Genomic DNA, 19,143 nt, shown 5'->3' on the forward strand with positions numbered 1-19,143 from the left:
AAGGATGAAGCAATACTTTAAGGTTTGTTGTGGTCTACAAGATTTAGTCTTATCCTATTAATCTGTGAAATTACTTGGAATCAAGACGAGTAGCATGCAAATTTACTGTTAAGATACTCTTTTGTATGAATTTAAATCTGCTCATTATTTCAGTCGTTAAATTGTAAGTCTGTTTAGGAGCCTAAGCAACTTAAGAAAAGGAAATAAAGAAGTCAACTAAAATTTCAGTCGTTAAATTGTAAGTCTGCATAAAGCCACCAATAAACGTCTAAGACTTGTTCACAAGTACATCATATTTATAGCTTTCTGCATCTTTTCTTTGCTATAGCATAAAACGTTCTTAATCTTATCTTCTTTATTTCCGAATAAACTATTAACAAAAGCAAAATAACTATTAACAAAACCAAAATATGCTTAAGTAGATGTAATCTTTGCTATAGCACAAAACGTTCTTATTAATCATTACAAGCTTGATCTATTTCTTAAGTACCAAGGGCTTTCTAGTTTTGTTTATCATTTTTGGCCACTTCCAAATGATAATTGTTGGATATGGGCTGAGCACAGCCCACTTTTGATGATTTAACCTTGGTCCGATAATTCTTTTTTGAGGCCCAAGCGATATCGAAGGCCTATCTTGGACGTCGAAACGAGACCGTTTTTACATCGATATTTTATGATCCTTGTCATCAACTCGCCACCGTGATATTTCATAAGGCGGTCGGACAGATAGATCTGACCGACCATTAAGCTACCCTGCCCCGATTTAACCTGTAGTATAAATAGCCCTGTAGATTCATTTACTACCGCATCAGATTTTGACTGCCGAGCAATTAATACAAAGAATTCATAATTTTCTAAGTATTTACTCGACCTCTACATCGCATAAATAACCTCGCTCTTATATCTTCTTTATCGAGCTAAAACTCATTAAACAAGGATCTCCGAGCTCTACCTTTCGATTACCATTTTACCCCCCTCGTGCTCCTACGTTACTACAATTGGCGCCCACCGTGGGGCTCAGAGATTTCTTTCCACGCAAAGAGTAGCTCGATAATGTCAGGAACTCCAGCTACATCGACTAAAGCTAAGATCGGACCAGCAACATTGACGGTCGCGGAAAAAACGAGCACACCGTCGACTGACGTTCGAAATATCACGAACAACGAGTTACCAATAACGGACAGCGACGGGGCCCAACCCCCCAAGCACCCGAGATCAATCCAGCAGTACCTGAGCGCGTTGATGTAACCACGATACTCGAAACCATGATGGCTAGGATGGAGGAGATAAACCAGCAGACGAGCACCCGACTAGACGAGCTGGCTGCAGCACAAAATTCGTGCCAAGATCAAGTGAACGGTCTACATTCATATGAAACACAAGCCCTAGAGCGACCGACGCCAGCTGTGCAACGTCTGCAACGGGCTCTGTTCGGAGATTCACCGCCTCCACCGACCCATCCTCAGCATACCTCGAATGGCAAAGAGGTAGAAACAAGGCTTCCTGAGCGAGAGACGGAGCCACAACGAGGCAATGGTCGACCGCCGATCAACGAGCTAGCCGAAATGAAAGCTAGGTTGCAAGCCATGACCTCGCTGGTTCATCAGGCGACCAGCTCAGCGCCGGAAATCGACCGAGTACTGGAGGAGAGTCAAAGCACCCCATTCACCACTCGAATCACCGATATCCCGATACGCAGTGATATGTTCATAATTTGCATCATTTAGGTTGCATAATTCATTATAAATCATGTTTTATTCCATGCATTTTATGTCCTTAGGGTTTGTTTTAGAACTTAGGAGATGCATTAGGTCTCAATGAGTCTTTGCATGTTTTGAGTGTTCATGAGGTGCATTTGGAGCTGAAAAGATGAATCCAGGAGGTGGAATGGTGATCAAAGCTTGAAAAGTGGCAAAAATTGGGTCTATGGAGGTTATCGGCCATTCTCGCTGGCCAGGAAGGTTTTGTCGACCATTTTCACGTACCGCGGGTGGACTTTGTCGACCAAAACACGTACCGCGAGTGAAGTGTATCGGCCAAAATCTCCGGGTGCAAACATGTCTCAGAAATCGCCTGTCCGGGGAACCTTCCGATCCGATTCAGATGGCGGGTGCTTCATAGAAGTTGGAGAGCATTGGATCACGGTCTCATAGCAAGTGGAATCGTGGAATACGGACGCGTGAGCAGAGAGTTAAGCTCGTCGGAAGGAACCCCTGTCTCGTAGGTATTCCGGACCGAGCAGATCAGTTCTGAAGGATGCGAAGGACGGTGCACTTCCAAGCCGATTCAGTTTCCGGGTCCTTCATGAGAATCAGAGACATTTGAGTCTTCTTTACAGAACGTCCAAGAGCATTCAATTCGGATCTATGAGGAAGAAGATACGGTCTCCGGAATGGACACATGCCTAGACGCCTCTCTCTGGTCGTGTACATGCACTGCAAAGATGTGCCCTCCAGGAAGCCTTAAACTTCCCAAGCACCGAAGCTTCCTTCACCAAAGTTGGAGATACATGAGTCCTCTGTCTTCTGCAACCGAAATCATTCAATTCGGACAAGTCTCATAGGAGTTACACTCTCCGGAATGCGAAGTGGTCTAAGCTGCTCTGGATGCTGCGAGATGGTCTTGCGACTTGGTTAACCCGCAGGCCTGAAGATGAACGCCTGAATGCTGATGCTGCGAGTTGAAATGTGCGGGTAAACTATCACTGGAAGAGATCTGAAGCTCCCGAGCAAGAGAAATGCTAAGTCCACAATCGTGCGACTTAGGCATGCGAGTTGGAGAGGAAGGAGACCAAGCCGCAGCAACACTCGCAAAACACTCCTACTTAGGCGTGCGGCTAAGACAAGGCGATTCAGGCTTCACAAGACAAGTCTTCATCTACTGCGACTTAGGTCTGCTACCTGGGACATACTGGACCAACCCGCAGTAATTCCCACTTTACCCATTAAAGCCGGGTCAGGACCTGGTTTGTTCCGGGCTGACCCGGTTCGTTTTTAAGGAAGTATAAATACTTTTTAGGTCTGCTACTGGGACATACTGGACCAACCCGCAGTAATTCCCACTTTACCCATTAAAGCCGGGTCAGGACCTGGTTTGTTCCGGGCTGACCCGGTTCGTTTTTAAGGAAGTATAAATACTTTTTAGGGTTTTTTGGGAGAGAACTAAGTTTTATTCCCTTTGTCTCTTGCCTCTTTTGTGAAAGACTCTATTAAGAAGAGAAATATCTATATTTGAGTGTTTAATCAAGAGAGTTTTAAGAGATCTGGGGGTTTAAAGCTGTTTTCTTTTGAATCTATCATCTCCATCTCCATTTCTCATCATTAATCATGCTAATCTTCTCAACTTGCAAAGGTTTAAGAGAGATTAGTATGATTAGTGAGTAGTCACCTTAATGAGGTTCTAGATGTGTAGGTTAGGGTGCTAAAGTGTTAGATTAGGAGTGCTTAGGGCTAGATTCATTGATTCATCTCTCTAAACAGCTGTTCTCTATGCTAGATCCTTGATAATCACTTGAGATCTAGATTCTGGGAATTTCATGCACCAAAAGTGTTTGATGAAATTCCTGAAAGAGCTGTATTAGAGGTTTAAGCATTTTTCTGCATGATGATGTATTGTTATTTGCTTGAATGATCATTAAGAGCTGTTTATTAATGCATATTGATTCATGTTTCACAAATGGGAATTTGGTTTGAAAATGGATTAGTATAGGGGTTAATACCTTCATGAGAAGATTAACCTAGATTTGAGTTCTTAATCATTTGAATCATGTCTCATCATTGTCATTAGCATTTCTAGTTTAGCACCAAAGCACCCTAACCAACTATCATGTCTAGAATCTCATGCCTCCATCATATCATATTCACATCATTTGTCATTGCTTAGTTCTTGATTAGTCATTGTCATTAGTCTTTAAACCTGTTTATGTTTGTAGTTGTCTCTAGATTAATCAAAACCCACTCTTGTTTGCTTGAATTAAGAACTTGATCATATAGCTTAGTGTCTATCACCACATTCTTAGATTGATTAACCTCTTTGTGCTACTTTGACAAGGGGATTGATAGCCCTGAGACCCTAAAAAGTCTTGTCTATCAATTGGCGCCGTTGCCAAATTGTGGTTTGTTTAGCATTAAGCTCTGATCTGTTCTTGAGATCAAGTGCTTACTTTCTTGTTATTACTGATTACTTTCAAGTTCTGTTTGTGATTTCAGGTGTATGAACACCAGGTCTAGATCAAGAAGCTGTGGCCCACCTTTCCCTCTCAACGACAATATCAATCTTTTGGTACCAAGGAGGAGAAGGGACAGACGTGGTAGACAGATTGATCAGGCTGAGATGGCAGAACAAGGAGATCACGTGGTAGACATAGAACAACCAGTCCATGAGCAACAGGCTCAAGGAAATGGAGCTGGTAATGGAGTTGGTCAAGGGTTTCATCAGGGTAATGTTCATCAGGAACAGGTGCACCAACAAGCTTATGTCCACCAGGGACAAGTTCAAGCTCATCAACAGAGGCATCAGGCCAATGTTCAGCAAAGACAACAAGTGCACCACCAATCCCACCCTTTCCAACAACAGCAAAGAAGATATGAGCAACCCCAAGTCTATGTTGGAGAGAATGACAGGGCCAATGCTCATCAGTATGGAGCTGGTATTCAGGCACCACCTGTGCAAAACAACAACTTTGAAGTGAAGGCATCATTGCTGAATATGGTCCAGAATTCAAAGTTCCATGGGTTAGCAATGGAAGATCCCTTGGAACACTTGGATCAGTTTGATAAGGTGTGTGATCTGACCAAGATTAATGGAGTTTCAGAAGACAGCTTCAAGCTAAGACTATTCCCATTCAGTCTTGGTGACAAAGCTCATCAATGGGAGAAAAATCTTCCAAGAGGCTCCATTCAAACCTGGGAGCAATGCAAGCAAGCATTCTTATCTAAGTTCTTCTCCACCTCAAGAACTGCAAAACTGAGGAACCAAATCTCTAGCTTCACTCAGCACAGCAATGAGAGTTTTGGTGAAGCATATGAGAGATTCAGGAGCTACACAAACCAATGCCCACACCATGGGTTTAGTGAGGCTTCTCTTCTCAGCACACTTTATAGAGGAGCTCTTCCCAAGATTAGAAAAGCTGGATACTGCTTCCAATGGGAACTTTCTGGGTAAAGAGATACATGCTGCTTTAGAGCTAGTGGAGAACTTAGCATTGAGAAATGATACTTATGGTGAAGACTATGACAGATCAAATAGGTCTGAAGGTTCAAGCTCAGAACAGAGGCTCACCAGAGAAGTTAAGGAGTTGAGGAGTGAATTAGACAAGCTGAAATTCACCACTCAGAAGCCAATGCATTTTGTTGGAGAGTATGAGGAACCTTCTCAAATCTTTGAGAACATAAGTGAAGAAGGTCTTACCCAAGAGGAGCTCAACTACATTGGGAATCAGAGATTCCAGAGATATCAATATTGTAATGCCAATCCAAACCTCTCTTACAAGAACACCAATGTAGCTAACCCACAAGACCAGGTCTATCCCAATTCTCAAGCTCCAAAGAACTTTGTTCCCAAGAACAACTTTCAAGGGTCATTCCAACCCAAGAATCAGTTTGGTCAGAATCAGAGTTTTGGTCAGCAACAGCAACCATTTCAGGGCACTGGTTACACCTCACAACAGCAAAAGGCACCACAAGGGTTTGGTCCACCACAGTTCCAACAGCAAGCGCCGGTTCAACAACAGTTTCAGCCACCAATGGTTCAACAGCAGCCACAGATGGGTACAGATATGGTTGGTATTCTGCAACAACTACTTCAGGGTCAACAGATCTTTGCAAGCCAGAATGCAGCCATGCAACAGGAAATCAAGGAACTGAAGCAAAACCAGGCATCAAGCTCAAGGAACCAAGGCCACCTACCTGGAAAACCAGAACCCAACCCCAAGGAATATGCCAAGGCCATTACACTGAGGAGTGGAAAAGAGTTACCCGGTATTGAGAACAACAAAGTGATCATTGAGGACAATGATCAACCTGAGGGGGAGGCAGCCTTAAAGGATGATCAAGTTGCTGAGAAACCAAGGACAGAAAAGGGTAAAGAGGTAGCAAAGGAACCAGAACCAGAAAAAGTATATGTGCCACCACCTCCATACCAACCAAAGCTCCCATTTCCAGGGAGATTCAAGAAGCAACTAGTGGACAAGGCAAGAGCTGTATTTGAGAAGGCACTCAAGGAGACACCACTCACAATGCCTCTCATTGATGCATTCTTAATGATGCCAAAGATGGGGAAGTTCTTGAAGGATGCCATTCTGAACAAGACAAAAGAGCTTCAAGGCATGGTAGTACTAAGTCATGAATGCAGTGCTATCATTCAGAAGAAGTCCATCCCAAGGAAGTTAACTGATCCAGGGAGTTTCACACTCCCTTGTGCCATTGGACCTCTTCTATTCTCTGGATGTCTTTGTGATCTAGGAGCATCAGTCAGCTTGATGCCGTTCTCCATAGCAAAGAAGCTGGGCTTTAGAGTGTTCAAGCCTGCAAGGATCTCTCTTATCCTTGCAGATAGATCAGTTAGATTGCCTGTTGGTATGTTGGAAGATCTACCTGTTAAGATTGGTGGTTTTGAGGTTCCAACAGATTTTGTTGTGCTGGAAATGGATGAGGAACCAGTAGATCCTCTCATCCTGGGCAGGCCATTCTTAGCCACTGCAGGAGCTATAATTGATGTGAGAGGTGGGATAATAGAGCTTCAACTTGGGTCTGAAAGGCTCAAGTTTGATGTGAATGAGATGATGAAGAAACCCACCATTGAAGGTCAATGTTTCTATGTGGAGACAATGGATCAGTTGGCTGATGAGTTGCTTGAGGAGCTGAACACTGAGGATCCTCTTCAAGCTGCTCTAACTCAAGAACAAGGAGACAAGGGGCTCTTAGCTGAAGCAAGTGAAGGGTATAAGCTGTATCTGGACAATGCAAGAGAGCTGGGTCCTGAGACAAGGTTTTTGGAGCTGGAACAAGGTGGTTCTGAAGTTTTTGCTATCAAGGAATCAGTCACCAGCCAAAGCAGCTTGGACCAGGACTGGAATGAGGCTGATGCACCCCCTGTTGAGCTCAAGCCTCTACCAACAGGGCTCAGGTATGCTTTCTTAGGCTTAAACTCCACTTATCCTGTCATCATCAATGATAGCCTATTAGAGGACCAAGAGAGTGCATTGCTTAATGAAATAAGAAAGTTCAGGAGAGCCATAGGGTATTCTTTGGCTGATATTAGAGGGATCTCTCCTGACATTTGCACCCACAGGATCCACCTAGAGGACCAATCTATGTCCTCTATTGAGCATCAACGATGACTTAACCCCAACCTTAGGGAAGTGGTTTAGAAGGAGATACTAAAACTTCTTGAGGCAGGGATAATTTACCCAATCTCTGACTCAAGATGGGTGTCTCCTGTTCATGTTGTGCCCAAGAAGGGTGGGATCACAGTGGTGAAAAACGATAAGGATGAACTCATTGCTCAAAGAACCATAACCGGCCATCGCATGTGCATTGACTATAGGAAATTGAATTCTGTTTCTAGAAAAGATCATTTCCCTTTACCATTCATTGATCAAATGCTTGAAAGGCTAGCTAATCATCCTTATTTTTGTTTTCTCGATGGGTACTCTGGATTTTTTCAAATTCCCATAGATCCAAGAGATCAAGAGAAAACAACATTCACATGCCCTTATGGCACTTATGCTTATAGGAGAATGCCTTTCGGTTTATGTAATGCACCGGCCACTTTTCAAAGATGTATGATGCACATTTTCTCTGACATTATTGAAGAGAAAGTTGAGGTGTTCATGGATGACTTTAGTGTCTATGGCTCCTCCTTCTCGGATTGTCTCTCTAATTTGACACAGGTGTTGGAGAGATGTGAGCAACACAACTTGGTGCTGAACTGGGAGAAGTGTCATTTCATGGTGCAAGAAGGGATAGTTCTTGGGCATAAGATATCTGAGAAGGGTATTGAGGTTGATAGAGCAAAGGTAGAAGTAATGGTGAACCTGCAAACCCCCACTTCAGTTAAAGGGATAAGGAGCTTCCTTGGGCATGCAGGGTTCTATAGAAGATTCATAAAGGACTTCTCAAGGATTGCCAGGCCCTTGACAAGACTGTTGTGTAAGGAAGTGGATTTCATCTTTGATGCTGAATGTGAAGAAGCCTTTAAGTTGATCAAGGAGGCATTGGTTAGTGCACCAATAGTTCAGGCACCAGACTGGTCACTTCCTTTTGAGGTCATGACTGATGCATCTGACTTTGCTGTTGGAGCAGTGCTTGGGCAAAAGAAAGAAAAGAAGCTGCATGTGATCTACTATGCCAGTAGAACACTTGACTCTGCCCAAGAGAAGTATGCTACAACTGAAAAGGAAATGCTGGCAATAGTCTTTGCCTTTGATAAGTTCAGAAGCTACCTGGTGGGATCAAAAGTCATTGTATATACTGATCATGCAGCCCTCAGGTATTTGATGACCAAGAAGGATGCCAAGCCAAGGCTGTTAAGATGGGTTTTATTGCTCCAAGAGTTTGATATGGAAGTGCTTGATAAAAAAGGCATTGAGAATGGGGCTGCAGACCATCTCTCAAGGCTGAGGATTGAAGAAAAGGTGCCCATAGATGATGCTTTGCCTGAAGAGTCTCTGATGGTGCTCCATTCCTACTTGGAGTTTGAGGAAGTAGAGAGCATTCAAGAAAGGAGGATGCCCTGGTTTGCAGACATAGTGAACTATCTTGCATGTGGGGTGGAGCCTCCTGAATTAGATGCTTACAAGAGGAAGAAGTTCTTCAGAGATGTCCAGAGATACCATTGGGATGAGCCCTACCTCTATGTTCTGAACAAGGATCAGCTGTATAGAAGGTGTCTTGCTGAAGAGGAGATGCAACCTGTGTTGCAAGAATGTCATGGTTCTGCTTTTGGAGGTCACATGGGGGCATTCAAGACTGTAGCTAAGGTTCTTCAGAGTGGGTTTTGGTGGCCTACAATGTTCAAGGATGCTCAGTTGGTGGTTTCAGCATGTGATGCCTGTCAGAGGCATGGGAACATATCTAAGAGGAGTGAGATGCCTCAAAACCCCATTCTAGAAGTTGAGATCTTTGATTGCTGGGGGATTGACTTTATGGGGCCCTTCATTTCATCCTATGGGAATCAGTACATACTTGTTGCTGTGGACTATGTGTCCAAATGGGTTGAGGCCATTGCTTCCCCTACCAACGATTCCAAGGTTGTAGTGAAGCTGTTCAAGAGCATCATCTTCCCAAGGTTTGGAGTTCCAAGGGTTGTCATCTCTGATGGAGGATCCCATTTTGTGAACAAGACTCTGGAAGGTTTATTGAGGAAGCATGGAGTGAAACACAAGATAGCTACTCCATATCACCCCCAAACTAGTGGCCAGGTTGAGGTATCTAATAGACAGATCAAGACCATTCTTGAGAGGACTGTTAGCTCAAGCAGAAAAGATTGGAGCAAAAGGCTAGATGATGCATTGTGGGCTTATAGGACTGCTTTTAAAACTCCAATTGGGACATCACCATTCAGTCTACTATATGGGAAGAGCTGCCACCTTCCTGTTGAGTTGGAGTACAAAGCTATGTGGGCTGTGAAGTTGCTGAATTTTGACATCAAGACAGCTCAAGAGAAAAGGGTCATGCAACTCCATGAACTTGAGGAGATTAGGCTTGAGGCTTTTGAAAGCTCAAAGATCTATAAGGAGAAGACCAAGGTTCTGCATGATCAAAAGATTCTGAAAAGAGAGTTCAAGAATGGTGATTTGGTGTTGCTTTTCAACTCTAGACTTAAGTTGTTTCCAGGAAAGCTTAAGTCTAGGTGGTCTGGACCTTTCAAAGTTCTTGAAGTGAGGCCTTATGGTGCCATTGTCTTGGAAGGAAAGAATGGTCAGGAAATTGTGGTGAATGGACAGAGAATCAAGCATTACTTAGTTTCACAAGGGAAAGAGGAAGCTACAACAGTTCCTCTTCTTGATCCACCAGCCTGTTAAACAGGTTCTCAAAGTCAAACTTAGAGACTTTAAACAAAGTGCTCTTGGGAGACACCCCAAGCTTATCTTTGTACATAGTTCTTTTGATTTCTTCTCTTTTCCTTTATGTTTTAGAACTTTTTGATGGGTTTTGTGAGTTGGTCTCAGGTACTAGGTGATCTTTGGAGGACATAGCTTGTGATGAATGGAATGGAGCATGTGAGAGAGCTGAGAGAAGTGTTTAAAGCCATAAAAACTTGAAGAACGCCTCAGTGCTACCTAGGTGTGCGGGTTAGTGCATGAAGAGCCCAGGCCGCAGCAAGACTCGCAATTTACTCCGGCTTGGGCGTGCTTCCTGGTGTGAAAGGAACCTGGCCGCACGAAACCATGAGAAGCCCGAAATGTTTAAGTCCCAGTTACTGCGGCTTGGGAGTGCGGGTCAGAAGAGAGGAAGCTAGGCCGCACACCCATTCGCAATTTACTCCGGGTTAAGTGTGCGACCTAGAAGCATGGAAGCCGAGCCGCACCAAAAAGAGAGATGGCCGAGTTTTCTAAGTAACAAACCCTGCGACATGGTCGTGCTACCTGGAAACAAAGGAAGCTAACTCGCACATATACTCGGAATTTACTCCAAGATGGGCGTGCTAGCTGGGAAGTAAGGGTTCCAGGCCGCACAAAAAGAAGGGAGGCTAAAGTGTTTAAGTCCCAAAACCTGCGAGTTAGGCGTGCTACCTGGGAGTAAAGAAGACCAACCCACACATATACTGGGAATTTACTCCAAGTTGAGTGTGCTAGCTGGGAACATGAACACCAGGTCGCAGCAGGAAAAGAAAGGCCGTTTTGTTTAAGTCCAAAAGTCTACGGCATAGTTGTGCTACCTGGGAACATAGGAAACTAAGTCGCACATGCACTCTCAATTTACTCCGGGTCAGCTGTGCTAGCTGGGAATATGAAGACCAAGCCGCAGCAAAAAGAGGAACGGCCAGAATGTCTAAGTAACAAAGGCTGCGGGATGGTTGTGCTACCTGGGAACAAAGAAGACCAACCCGCACATCCATTCGCAAATTACTCCGACTTGGTCGTGCTAGCTGGTTGCATGGGTTCCAGGTAGCAGCACGGAGAAAAGATAAAACTGGGCTGAAGGATCTTTACTGCGAATTGGTCGTGCGGGTTAGACAGAGGATGACCAGGTAGCACAAAAATATTTCCGGTTCTGCACCGAGACGGTCACACGGCTCGATCCCGACGGTTCCCGGACGCACAAAAGAGAGAAAGAAGGCCGGTCAATGAGAAAAGGACGGGTCAAAGCCTTGACTGGTAAAAATAGATCTATTGACCACCAGTCCAAAGGCTTAACCCTGTCCCACACTCTCTCTTCCTCACAACAAACCCGAGTTTGCAACTCTCTCTCTCATTTCTCTCCATTGTTTTCACCATATCTCTCTCATTTCTCCACCAAAATTGTTGATTCAAAGTGCTCTGAGCTCGTTTTTGAGTTGTTAACATCATCCTGATTGCATTTCGAACTCGTTGCATCTTAATCCCAAGGTATTTCATCCTGTTAAAACTCATCTCTTTCCATGTTCTTCAATGGTGATTTTTGAACTTTAAGGTGTGGAATCGATTTTGATAGGTTGTTTTAGACCTTGAGATTATTTTTATAAATGCTAGGGTGCTAGATAGTCTTGGAAAACAGAGCACTTTGTTGGTAATTACTTGTTCTTGAATTTTGAAAATTGTTGCAAGTAATTCATGAAAGAAATCGATTTTTTTTTTAAAAAGAGATAAATTTGTTTCTTGCTGAGTCCCTGCTTTGCACTCTTGTTTTTGCATTGCTATGAACTTATTTGATTGATTCTTGGCTTGAGAAACTTGTTCATATGCTGTTGATATCGATTCTTGCAACAATTTTTTCAAAATTTTGAAGACTTTTGTGAGGCTTATCCTGTACTAAGCAAGGAAAGTGTGATCCAGCGCCAAAAAGGACAAGGCCTGAAGGAAAAGCTTTGGTGGTTGCTTCTGGTTCCAAGAAGAAGGGGAAACAGTTAGCTGTGGTATCTGAGAGTGAACAGACTGAAAGTAACTCAAGCAGCTCAGCTGGTGGCTCCCAAGGCACCATTGAAGAGGGATCAAAGAAGTTCAAGAAAACTGAACCAGAAACACTTGATTATCTGGCTAAGTTTCAGCAGATAGAGATCCAGCAAGGGAGATTCCCTGATTTGGACTTTTTGAAGAAGATTGGCATCTATGAAGATGTCAAGACTTTGCTTGGGAACATGGGTGTTGAGTCACTTTTGGAGATGAGAGAATCGCTTATGAGCAAGAGTCTCAAGAGTTCTTGGCCTCCTTTGAAGCTTTCATTTACTACCCAAGGGATTCAAGAATCATTCAAGGAGATGGGCTTGGACATGTGGAGTTTACTGTGAAAGGGAAGGAGTATTCAGTGTCATTCAGAGAATTGAATGAGATCTTTGGGTTTTCAGCACCTAGAAATGAACTTCTCTCCAACCAGGTCAATCTCAGAAAAGATGAGATCCAACTTCTATGGAGATCAATTGCTTCTGGGAAGTACACAGCTGGAACAGCTAAGTCCTCTTGGATAAGGAATCCAGTTCTGAGATATGTACACAAGATTCTCTCTCACAGCTTCTACTTCAAGATTGATGTTGGAAGAGTTCACAAAGGAGATCTGATGCTTCTTGGTGTAGGGCTGAGACCGCTGATGCCAACACATGAAGATGGGGAACCCTATGAAGGGTATGAATACCCACTTTGCCTTGCATCTCAATTAGCAAGGTCTTTGATGTTCTACAAAAAGTGCATGTGGGGTTCCACAAAGCAAGATGCAAAGCTGGCCCATGGATGGGTGGTAACAAAGATCTTGAAAGCCATGGGGTACAGATTCAAGGAGAACAAAGCAAAGTTTGATCTGATTAATGAAGCACATTTGTGTAAGATTGGCTTCCTCCAAGGAAGAGTGGGTACCAAGGTAGTCTACAACTTCAAGACACTCATCAGTGAGCCAGCCCAAGTTCTCCTACCCAATCCCTCCATCACCACAGTCCAAGTTAAAAGGAACATTCACTTCTTCTTGCTGAAGGAAGAGCTGTACAATGTCCAAACTGATCCACCAATCCTCACATACAAGCAAGCTTGCAGAGAAAAAGCCTCCAAGGGAAAGAAAGCAACCGCTGAAGATGCTACCACAAGTGCAGCTGGTGCTCAAGATGCTGATCTGCCTCCACCTCAAAAACGTTTTGGTGGAAACAGATATCACTTTGATGATTACAACTGGGAGGAACCAGGCACTTCAGGGTTTAGAGCTCAACAAAAGATTGGTATTCTCCAACAATGGTGCAAGTACCAAGAAAGAACCATCCACAAGATGGCCAAATGCATCAAGGAGATGAAGAAGAGGATCAAGAAGCTTGAAAACCCTTGCAAAGGTGGGGCTCCAGCACCGGTTTCACCAAGGAACAGAGAGGAAGTTGGGGGAGAGTTCCATGAACTGCACAGCCTTGGTCACATATGGAACCACTTGGGTAGATCTTGACGACGGGACTGATGAGGCCAGCCACCATTCTTGGGAAACACCGTCAGGCCACACTTCGAACCCCTCCTACTCATTGGGGTCTGACTTCAACAGCCACTAGGTAACACTCAAAACCTTGTAAATAGCATGTAGATTTTCTTTTTCTTTTGCATTTTACTTGTTTATTTTGTTTTAAACTCCTTTCTCATGCTTTTATAACACAAGGGACTGTGTTATTTAAGTGTGGGGGAGGAGTTTCATCCTTTACTAATCATGTTTTCTCTTTTCTTATTTTACACTTTGAGTCTTGAGTCACATTCTAGTTGCATATTCATTTAGTCTCATCTAAGTGCATATAAAAACAAAAAAAATGGAAAAATCTGAAAAAATTTACACAAAAAAATGATCATGTAGTTGCATTCTCATTTTTAGGATTGAGTCTAGATTGCATATGCATGTAGGTTGCATCTTGCAGGGAGTAATGATAGGTTTTCTAGAGAGTACATCACTTTGAGAACTTGAATTGAATATGCTTGTGAATCTTTTTCTGTGCTTGCAAAGTCTGAAATGATCTGAATCTGAGAAACAAGTTTGAATTGAACTCAACTCTAATTAAGTGAAAACCCTGAACTTGACTTGAAATTATCATTTGGTGCATTGTTTGAACAAGCTTGTGGATACCAATATACATATTTGAGCTGGAATCCTGTTTTTACCATCCTCTTCCTTAGCTCAAATAGCTGAATCTGCATAATAGATCAGTTTTCCTCACCCTGAACCCATCCTTCTTTCAAGCCAATTGTTTGTGTGTGATTGAGAGGCCACCTTGGACCAAACTTAGCAGAAAGTGTTAGGTTTAGGGCGACAAGGGCAAGTCTCATTGAGTGCTAAGTTCCATCATCAAGGAGCTGAGAGATTTGGCAAGAACTAAGTGTGGGGGAATACATGTTGGTGAGTGGAAAAAGGAGAGATGAGTGGAAATGAAAGGAGAATGGTGAGAACTAGGGGAATGAAAAAGAAAAGAAATCAGTCTTGGAGTTTTAAGTCAAAGAAAGTGAGCTCTAGTGTTTTGAAAAGAAAGAGTCTAGCCTCTAAGTGAAAAGAAAAGAAGCCAAAGAGCTCAAATGTTTTAAAAAAAAAGAAAGAAAAAAAGAAGAGGTTAGAGGTTACAAAAGAAAGTGAAAAAGAGCTATGTAAAGTTTGAACTCCAAGACTTGTGTATGAAAAAGAAAAGAGAGTCCCCTAGTGAGAGAAGAATGAGTGTGAAAAGTGAGCAAGTGAGGAAACTTTGAGTAGAGTGTGGGGTGGGATGAGTCTTTGCCCTTGTATGCATAGGTTGCCTTTTACCTTTAGCATTCTGCCAACGTTTGGTCATTCATTGAGAGATCCTTTTGCTGCATTGAACCCTCTCAAGCATTGATGAGATCATTTTAGTCTCATAACCTCACCCTAGCCAAACTATGTTTGTTTAAACAATGCACCATTTGATCCACTTGTTAAAAAGCTTAATGAATGTTAAAGAGTTGAGAGAGAGAAGAACTTGTGGAGATTCCTTGTTGAGTTGATATATATCTGAGTATGGCTTTGCATTGCATAATTGAGCATGAACTTGAATTCTCATTGTGATCACTTCTCTGAAAAAGGAAATGTGAACTCCCAATGCATCCAACCTCTTTCTCTCATTTGTTCTTGTTTGAGGACAAGCAAAGGAAAAGTGTGGGGGAGTTGATATGTTCATAATTTGCATCATTTAGGTTGCATAATTCATTCTAAATCATATTTTATTCCATGCATTTTAGGTCCTTAGGGTTTGTTTTAGAACTTAGGAGATGCATTAGGTCCCAATGAGTCTTTGCATGTTTTGAGTGTTCATGAGGTGCATTTGGAGCTGAAAAGATGAATCCAGGAGGTGGAATGGTGATCAAAGCTTAAAAAGTGGCAAAAATTGGGTCTATGGAGGTTATCGGCCATTCTCGCTGGCCAGGAAGGTTTTGTCGACCATTTTCACGTACCGCGGGTGGACTTTGTCGACCAAAACACGTACCGCGAGTGAAGTGTATCGGCCAAAATCTCCGGGTGCAAACATGTCTCAGAAATCACCTGTCCGGGGAACCTTCCGATCCGATTCAGATGGCGGGTGCTTCATAGAAGTTGGAGAGCATTGGATCACGGTCTCATAGCAAGTGGAATCGTGGAATACGGACGCGTGAGCAGAGAGTTAAGCTCGTCGGAAGGAACCCCTGTCTCGCAGGTATTCCGGACCGAGCAGATCAGTTCTGAAGGATGCGAAGGACGGTGCACTTCCAAGCCGATTCAGTTTCCGGGTCCTTCATGAGAATCAGAGACATTTGAGTCTTCTTTACAGAACGTCCAAGAGCATTCAATTCGGATCTATGAGGAAGAAGATACGGTCTCCGGAATGGACACATGCCTAGACGCCTCTCTCTGGTCGTATACATGCACTGCAAAGATGTGCCCTCCAGGAAGCCTTACACTTCCCAAGCACCGAAGCTTCCTTCACCAAAGTTGGAGATACATGAGTCCTCTGTCTTCTGCAACCGAAATCATTCAATTCGGACAAGTCTCATAGGAGTTACACTCTCCGGAATGCGAAGTGGTCTAAGCTGCTCTGGATGCTGCGAGATGGTCTTGCGACTTGGTTAACCCGCAGGCCTGAAGATGAACGCCTGAATGCTGATGCTGCGAGTTGAAATGTGCGGGTAAACTATCACTGGAAGAGATCTGAAGCTCCCGAGCAAGAGAAATGCTAAGTCTACAATCGTGCGACTTAGGCATGCGAGTTAGCCGCGCCTGGAACTATGCCGCACGATCACTCGCAAATCACTCCGACTTGAGCCTGCGACCTAGGTGCAATAGAGACCAACCCGCACAGTTTGTACATTCCCCAGAAACCGCCTTAGCCCTGCGAGTTGGAGAGGAAGGAGACCAAGCCGCAGCAACACTCGCAAAACACTCCTACTTAGGCGTGCGGCTAAGACAATGCGATTCAGGCTTCACAAGACAAGTCTTCATCTACTGCGACTTAGGTCTGCTACCTGGGACATACTGGACCAACCCGCAGTAATTCCCACTTTACCCATTAAAGCCGGGTCAGGACCCGGTTTGTTCCGGGCTGACCTGGTTCGTTTTTAAGGAAGTATAAATACTTTTTAGGGTTTTTTGGGAGAGAACTAAGTTTTATTCCCTTTGTCTCTTGCCTCTTTTGTGAAAGACTCCATTAAGAAGAGAAATATCTATATTTGAGTGTTTAATCAAGAGAGTTTTAAGAGATCTGGGGGTTTAAAGCTGTTTTCTTTTGAATCTATCATCTCCATCTCCATTTCTCATCATTAATCATGCTAATCTTCTCAACTTGCAAAGGTTTAAGAGAGATTAGTATGATTAGTGAGTAGTCACCTTAATGAGGTTCTAGATGTGTAGGTTAGGGTGCTAAAGTGTTAGATTAGGAGTGCTTAGGGCTAGATTCATTGATTCATCTCTCTAAACAGCTGTTCTCTATGCTAGATCCTTGATAATCACTTGAGATCTAGATTCTGGGAATTTCATGCACCAAAAGTGTTTGATGAAATTCCTGAAAGAGCTGTATTAGAGGTTTAAGCATTTTTCTGCATGATGATGTATTGTTATTTGCTTGAATGATCATTAAGAGCTGTTTATTAATGCATATTGATTCATGTTTCACAAATGAGAATTTGGTTTGAAAATGGATTAGTATAGGGGTTAATACCTTCATGAGAGGATTAACCTAGATTTGAGTTCTTAATCATTTGAATCATGTCTCATCATTGTCATTAGCATTTCTAGTTTAGCACCAAAGCACCCTAACCAACTATCATGTCTAGAATCTCATGCCTCCATCATATCATATTCACATCATTTGTCATTGCTTAGTTCTTGATTAGTCATTGTCATTAGTCTTTAAACCTGTTTATGTTTGTAGTTGTCTCTAGATTAATCAAAACCCACTCTTGTTTGCTTGAATTAAGAACTTGATCATATAGCTTAGTGTCTATCACCACATTCTTGGATTGATTAACCTCTTTGTGCTACTTTGACAAGGGGATTGATAGCCCTGAGACCCTAAAAAGTCTTGTCTATCACGCAGTCAAATCAAGTTTAATCTGCCAACTTATACAGGGAACTCCGACCCCAGCCAATTCATGACCGCATTCAGCATTCAGATGGGTCGAGCTCGTTTTGCATCCGAAGAAAAAGACGCCGGTTTCTGTCAGCTATTCGTCGAGAACCTCAGCGGCCCAGCCCTCGTTTGGTTCTCCAAGCTCAAGGCTAACTCGATCGATAATTACAAGGCACTCTCAACAGCGTTCCTCAGACAATACATGATGTACATCCAAGGAGCGGTATCTAGCACTGATCTCTATCAGATTAAGCAAGGCGAGAAAGAGCCTTTGCGAGCTTACATTGGCAGGTTCAACGCCATCGTCTCGCGAGTGACCACGACAGACGAGGCCTCGATCCCAGCCCTTACGAATTCCCTCCGTATCGACTCCAAGTTCCGAGATAGCCTCAAGTTCGCCAAACCACATACTCTAGAAGACGCTCTCCACCGAGCCACCCTTTACATCGAAGACGAGGAAGAAAAGGAAATGGCAATGCCAACCAAACCCTTGCAGCGACCCCAACCCACCAAGGAGGTTGCCAGATCCGATCACCAGGAGCCAAGACAGCACATCGATAACAATTACAAAGGCGATAACCGGCTAGGAACAGCGTATAACATCAACGCGCATCTCAAAATCGACCGCAGCAACAATCAAACACATGGCAGCGCGGCGATCGCACGGAGACAAGACCGTTCTGCGATTATCACAACAAATACGGACATCCAACCGCGATGTGCCGCGAGTTGCAAGCATACCTCCTCTCCAAGTATCACAAGGGAGATATCGCTGGAACCAGCCAACCGGTAAATCTTGATACACGTGGGAACGTTAGCTCCCAAGCACCCGTTGTCATACAACCTCCAGTTCTTCCGCCTTCCCCTCCAAGAATCGAACAAGCAAATGACGATCCCTCGAAAAGGGAACGAGGTAGCCAACCTCGCGGCGATACCCCACCATCTTCTCGAAAAAAGGTCTTCATGATAATGGGCGGACTCCCGACCTGCAACGATTCGGTTAGATCAATAAAAAAATACGGCAAACGAGTCATGTTAGCTCAAATATGACGAGCGAGAACCCCGAAAACCGGCAAAAATAACATCGTCACGTTCTTCGAGGCCGACGCAGAAGGTCTGGATATGCCACACAGCGACCCGCTGGTGATCGAATTGCGGGTTGGAGATTGCGAGGTGTCCCGTATCCTGGTCGATACAAGCAGCTCTGTGGACCTGATCTTTAAGGAAACCCTGGACAAAATGGAGTTGTCTGGTCATCACCTCAAGTCCTCTGTTAAGCCCCTCACCGGTTTCGACGGGGACACCGTTGTATTCCATCGGCACGATCAGACTCCCGGTCTACGCCGCTAAGACAACCTGCCTTGTGAAATTCGTCGTCATCGACAAACCCGCGATCTACAACGCCATACTGGAACCCAGTGTTTACAGTCGATGAAAGCAGTCACGTCA

General features: G+C 43.7%; 1 protein-coding gene and 1 non-coding gene across 2 annotated transcripts; one reads left to right on the plus strand and one right to left on the minus strand.

Annotated features, from left to right (window-relative positions):
* The first annotated feature begins 1,265 nt into the window (after nucleotides 1-1,265).
* Nucleotides 1,266-18,487, plus strand: LOC112088452. The gene is made up of 2 exons (XM_024158733.1): nucleotides 1,266-1,698; nucleotides 17,694-18,487. The coding sequence occupies exons 1-2, from the start codon at nucleotides 1,266-1,268 to the stop codon at nucleotides 18,485-18,487; spliced, it is 1,227 nt and encodes a 408-aa protein (XP_024014501.1).
* On the minus strand, nucleotides 4,963-5,069 carry LOC112088622. The gene has a single exon (XR_002900568.1). It is a non-coding gene; the product is annotated as a small nucleolar RNA R71 (small nucleolar RNA).
* Nucleotides 18,488-19,143: the final 656 nt, after the last annotated feature.

This window comes from Eutrema salsugineum, unplaced genomic scaffold (genome assembly GCF_000478725.1).
Source record: "Eutrema salsugineum unplaced genomic scaffold, Eutsalg1_0 scaffold_14, whole genome shotgun sequence".
In the NCBI taxonomy this organism is placed as follows: Eukaryota; Viridiplantae; Streptophyta; class Magnoliopsida; order Brassicales; family Brassicaceae; genus Eutrema; species Eutrema salsugineum.

Bases quoted from the DNA above. Each gene is read 5' to 3' on its own strand.
- LOC112088452 (XM_024158733.1), top strand. From the start codon at position 1,266: ATGATGGCTAGGATGGAGGAGATAAACCAGCAGACGAGCACCCGACTA. The intron at 1,699-17,693 runs GTGATATGTTCA...CAACTTATACAG, and splicing joins CACCGATATCCCGATACGCA to GGAACTCCGACCCCAGCCAA.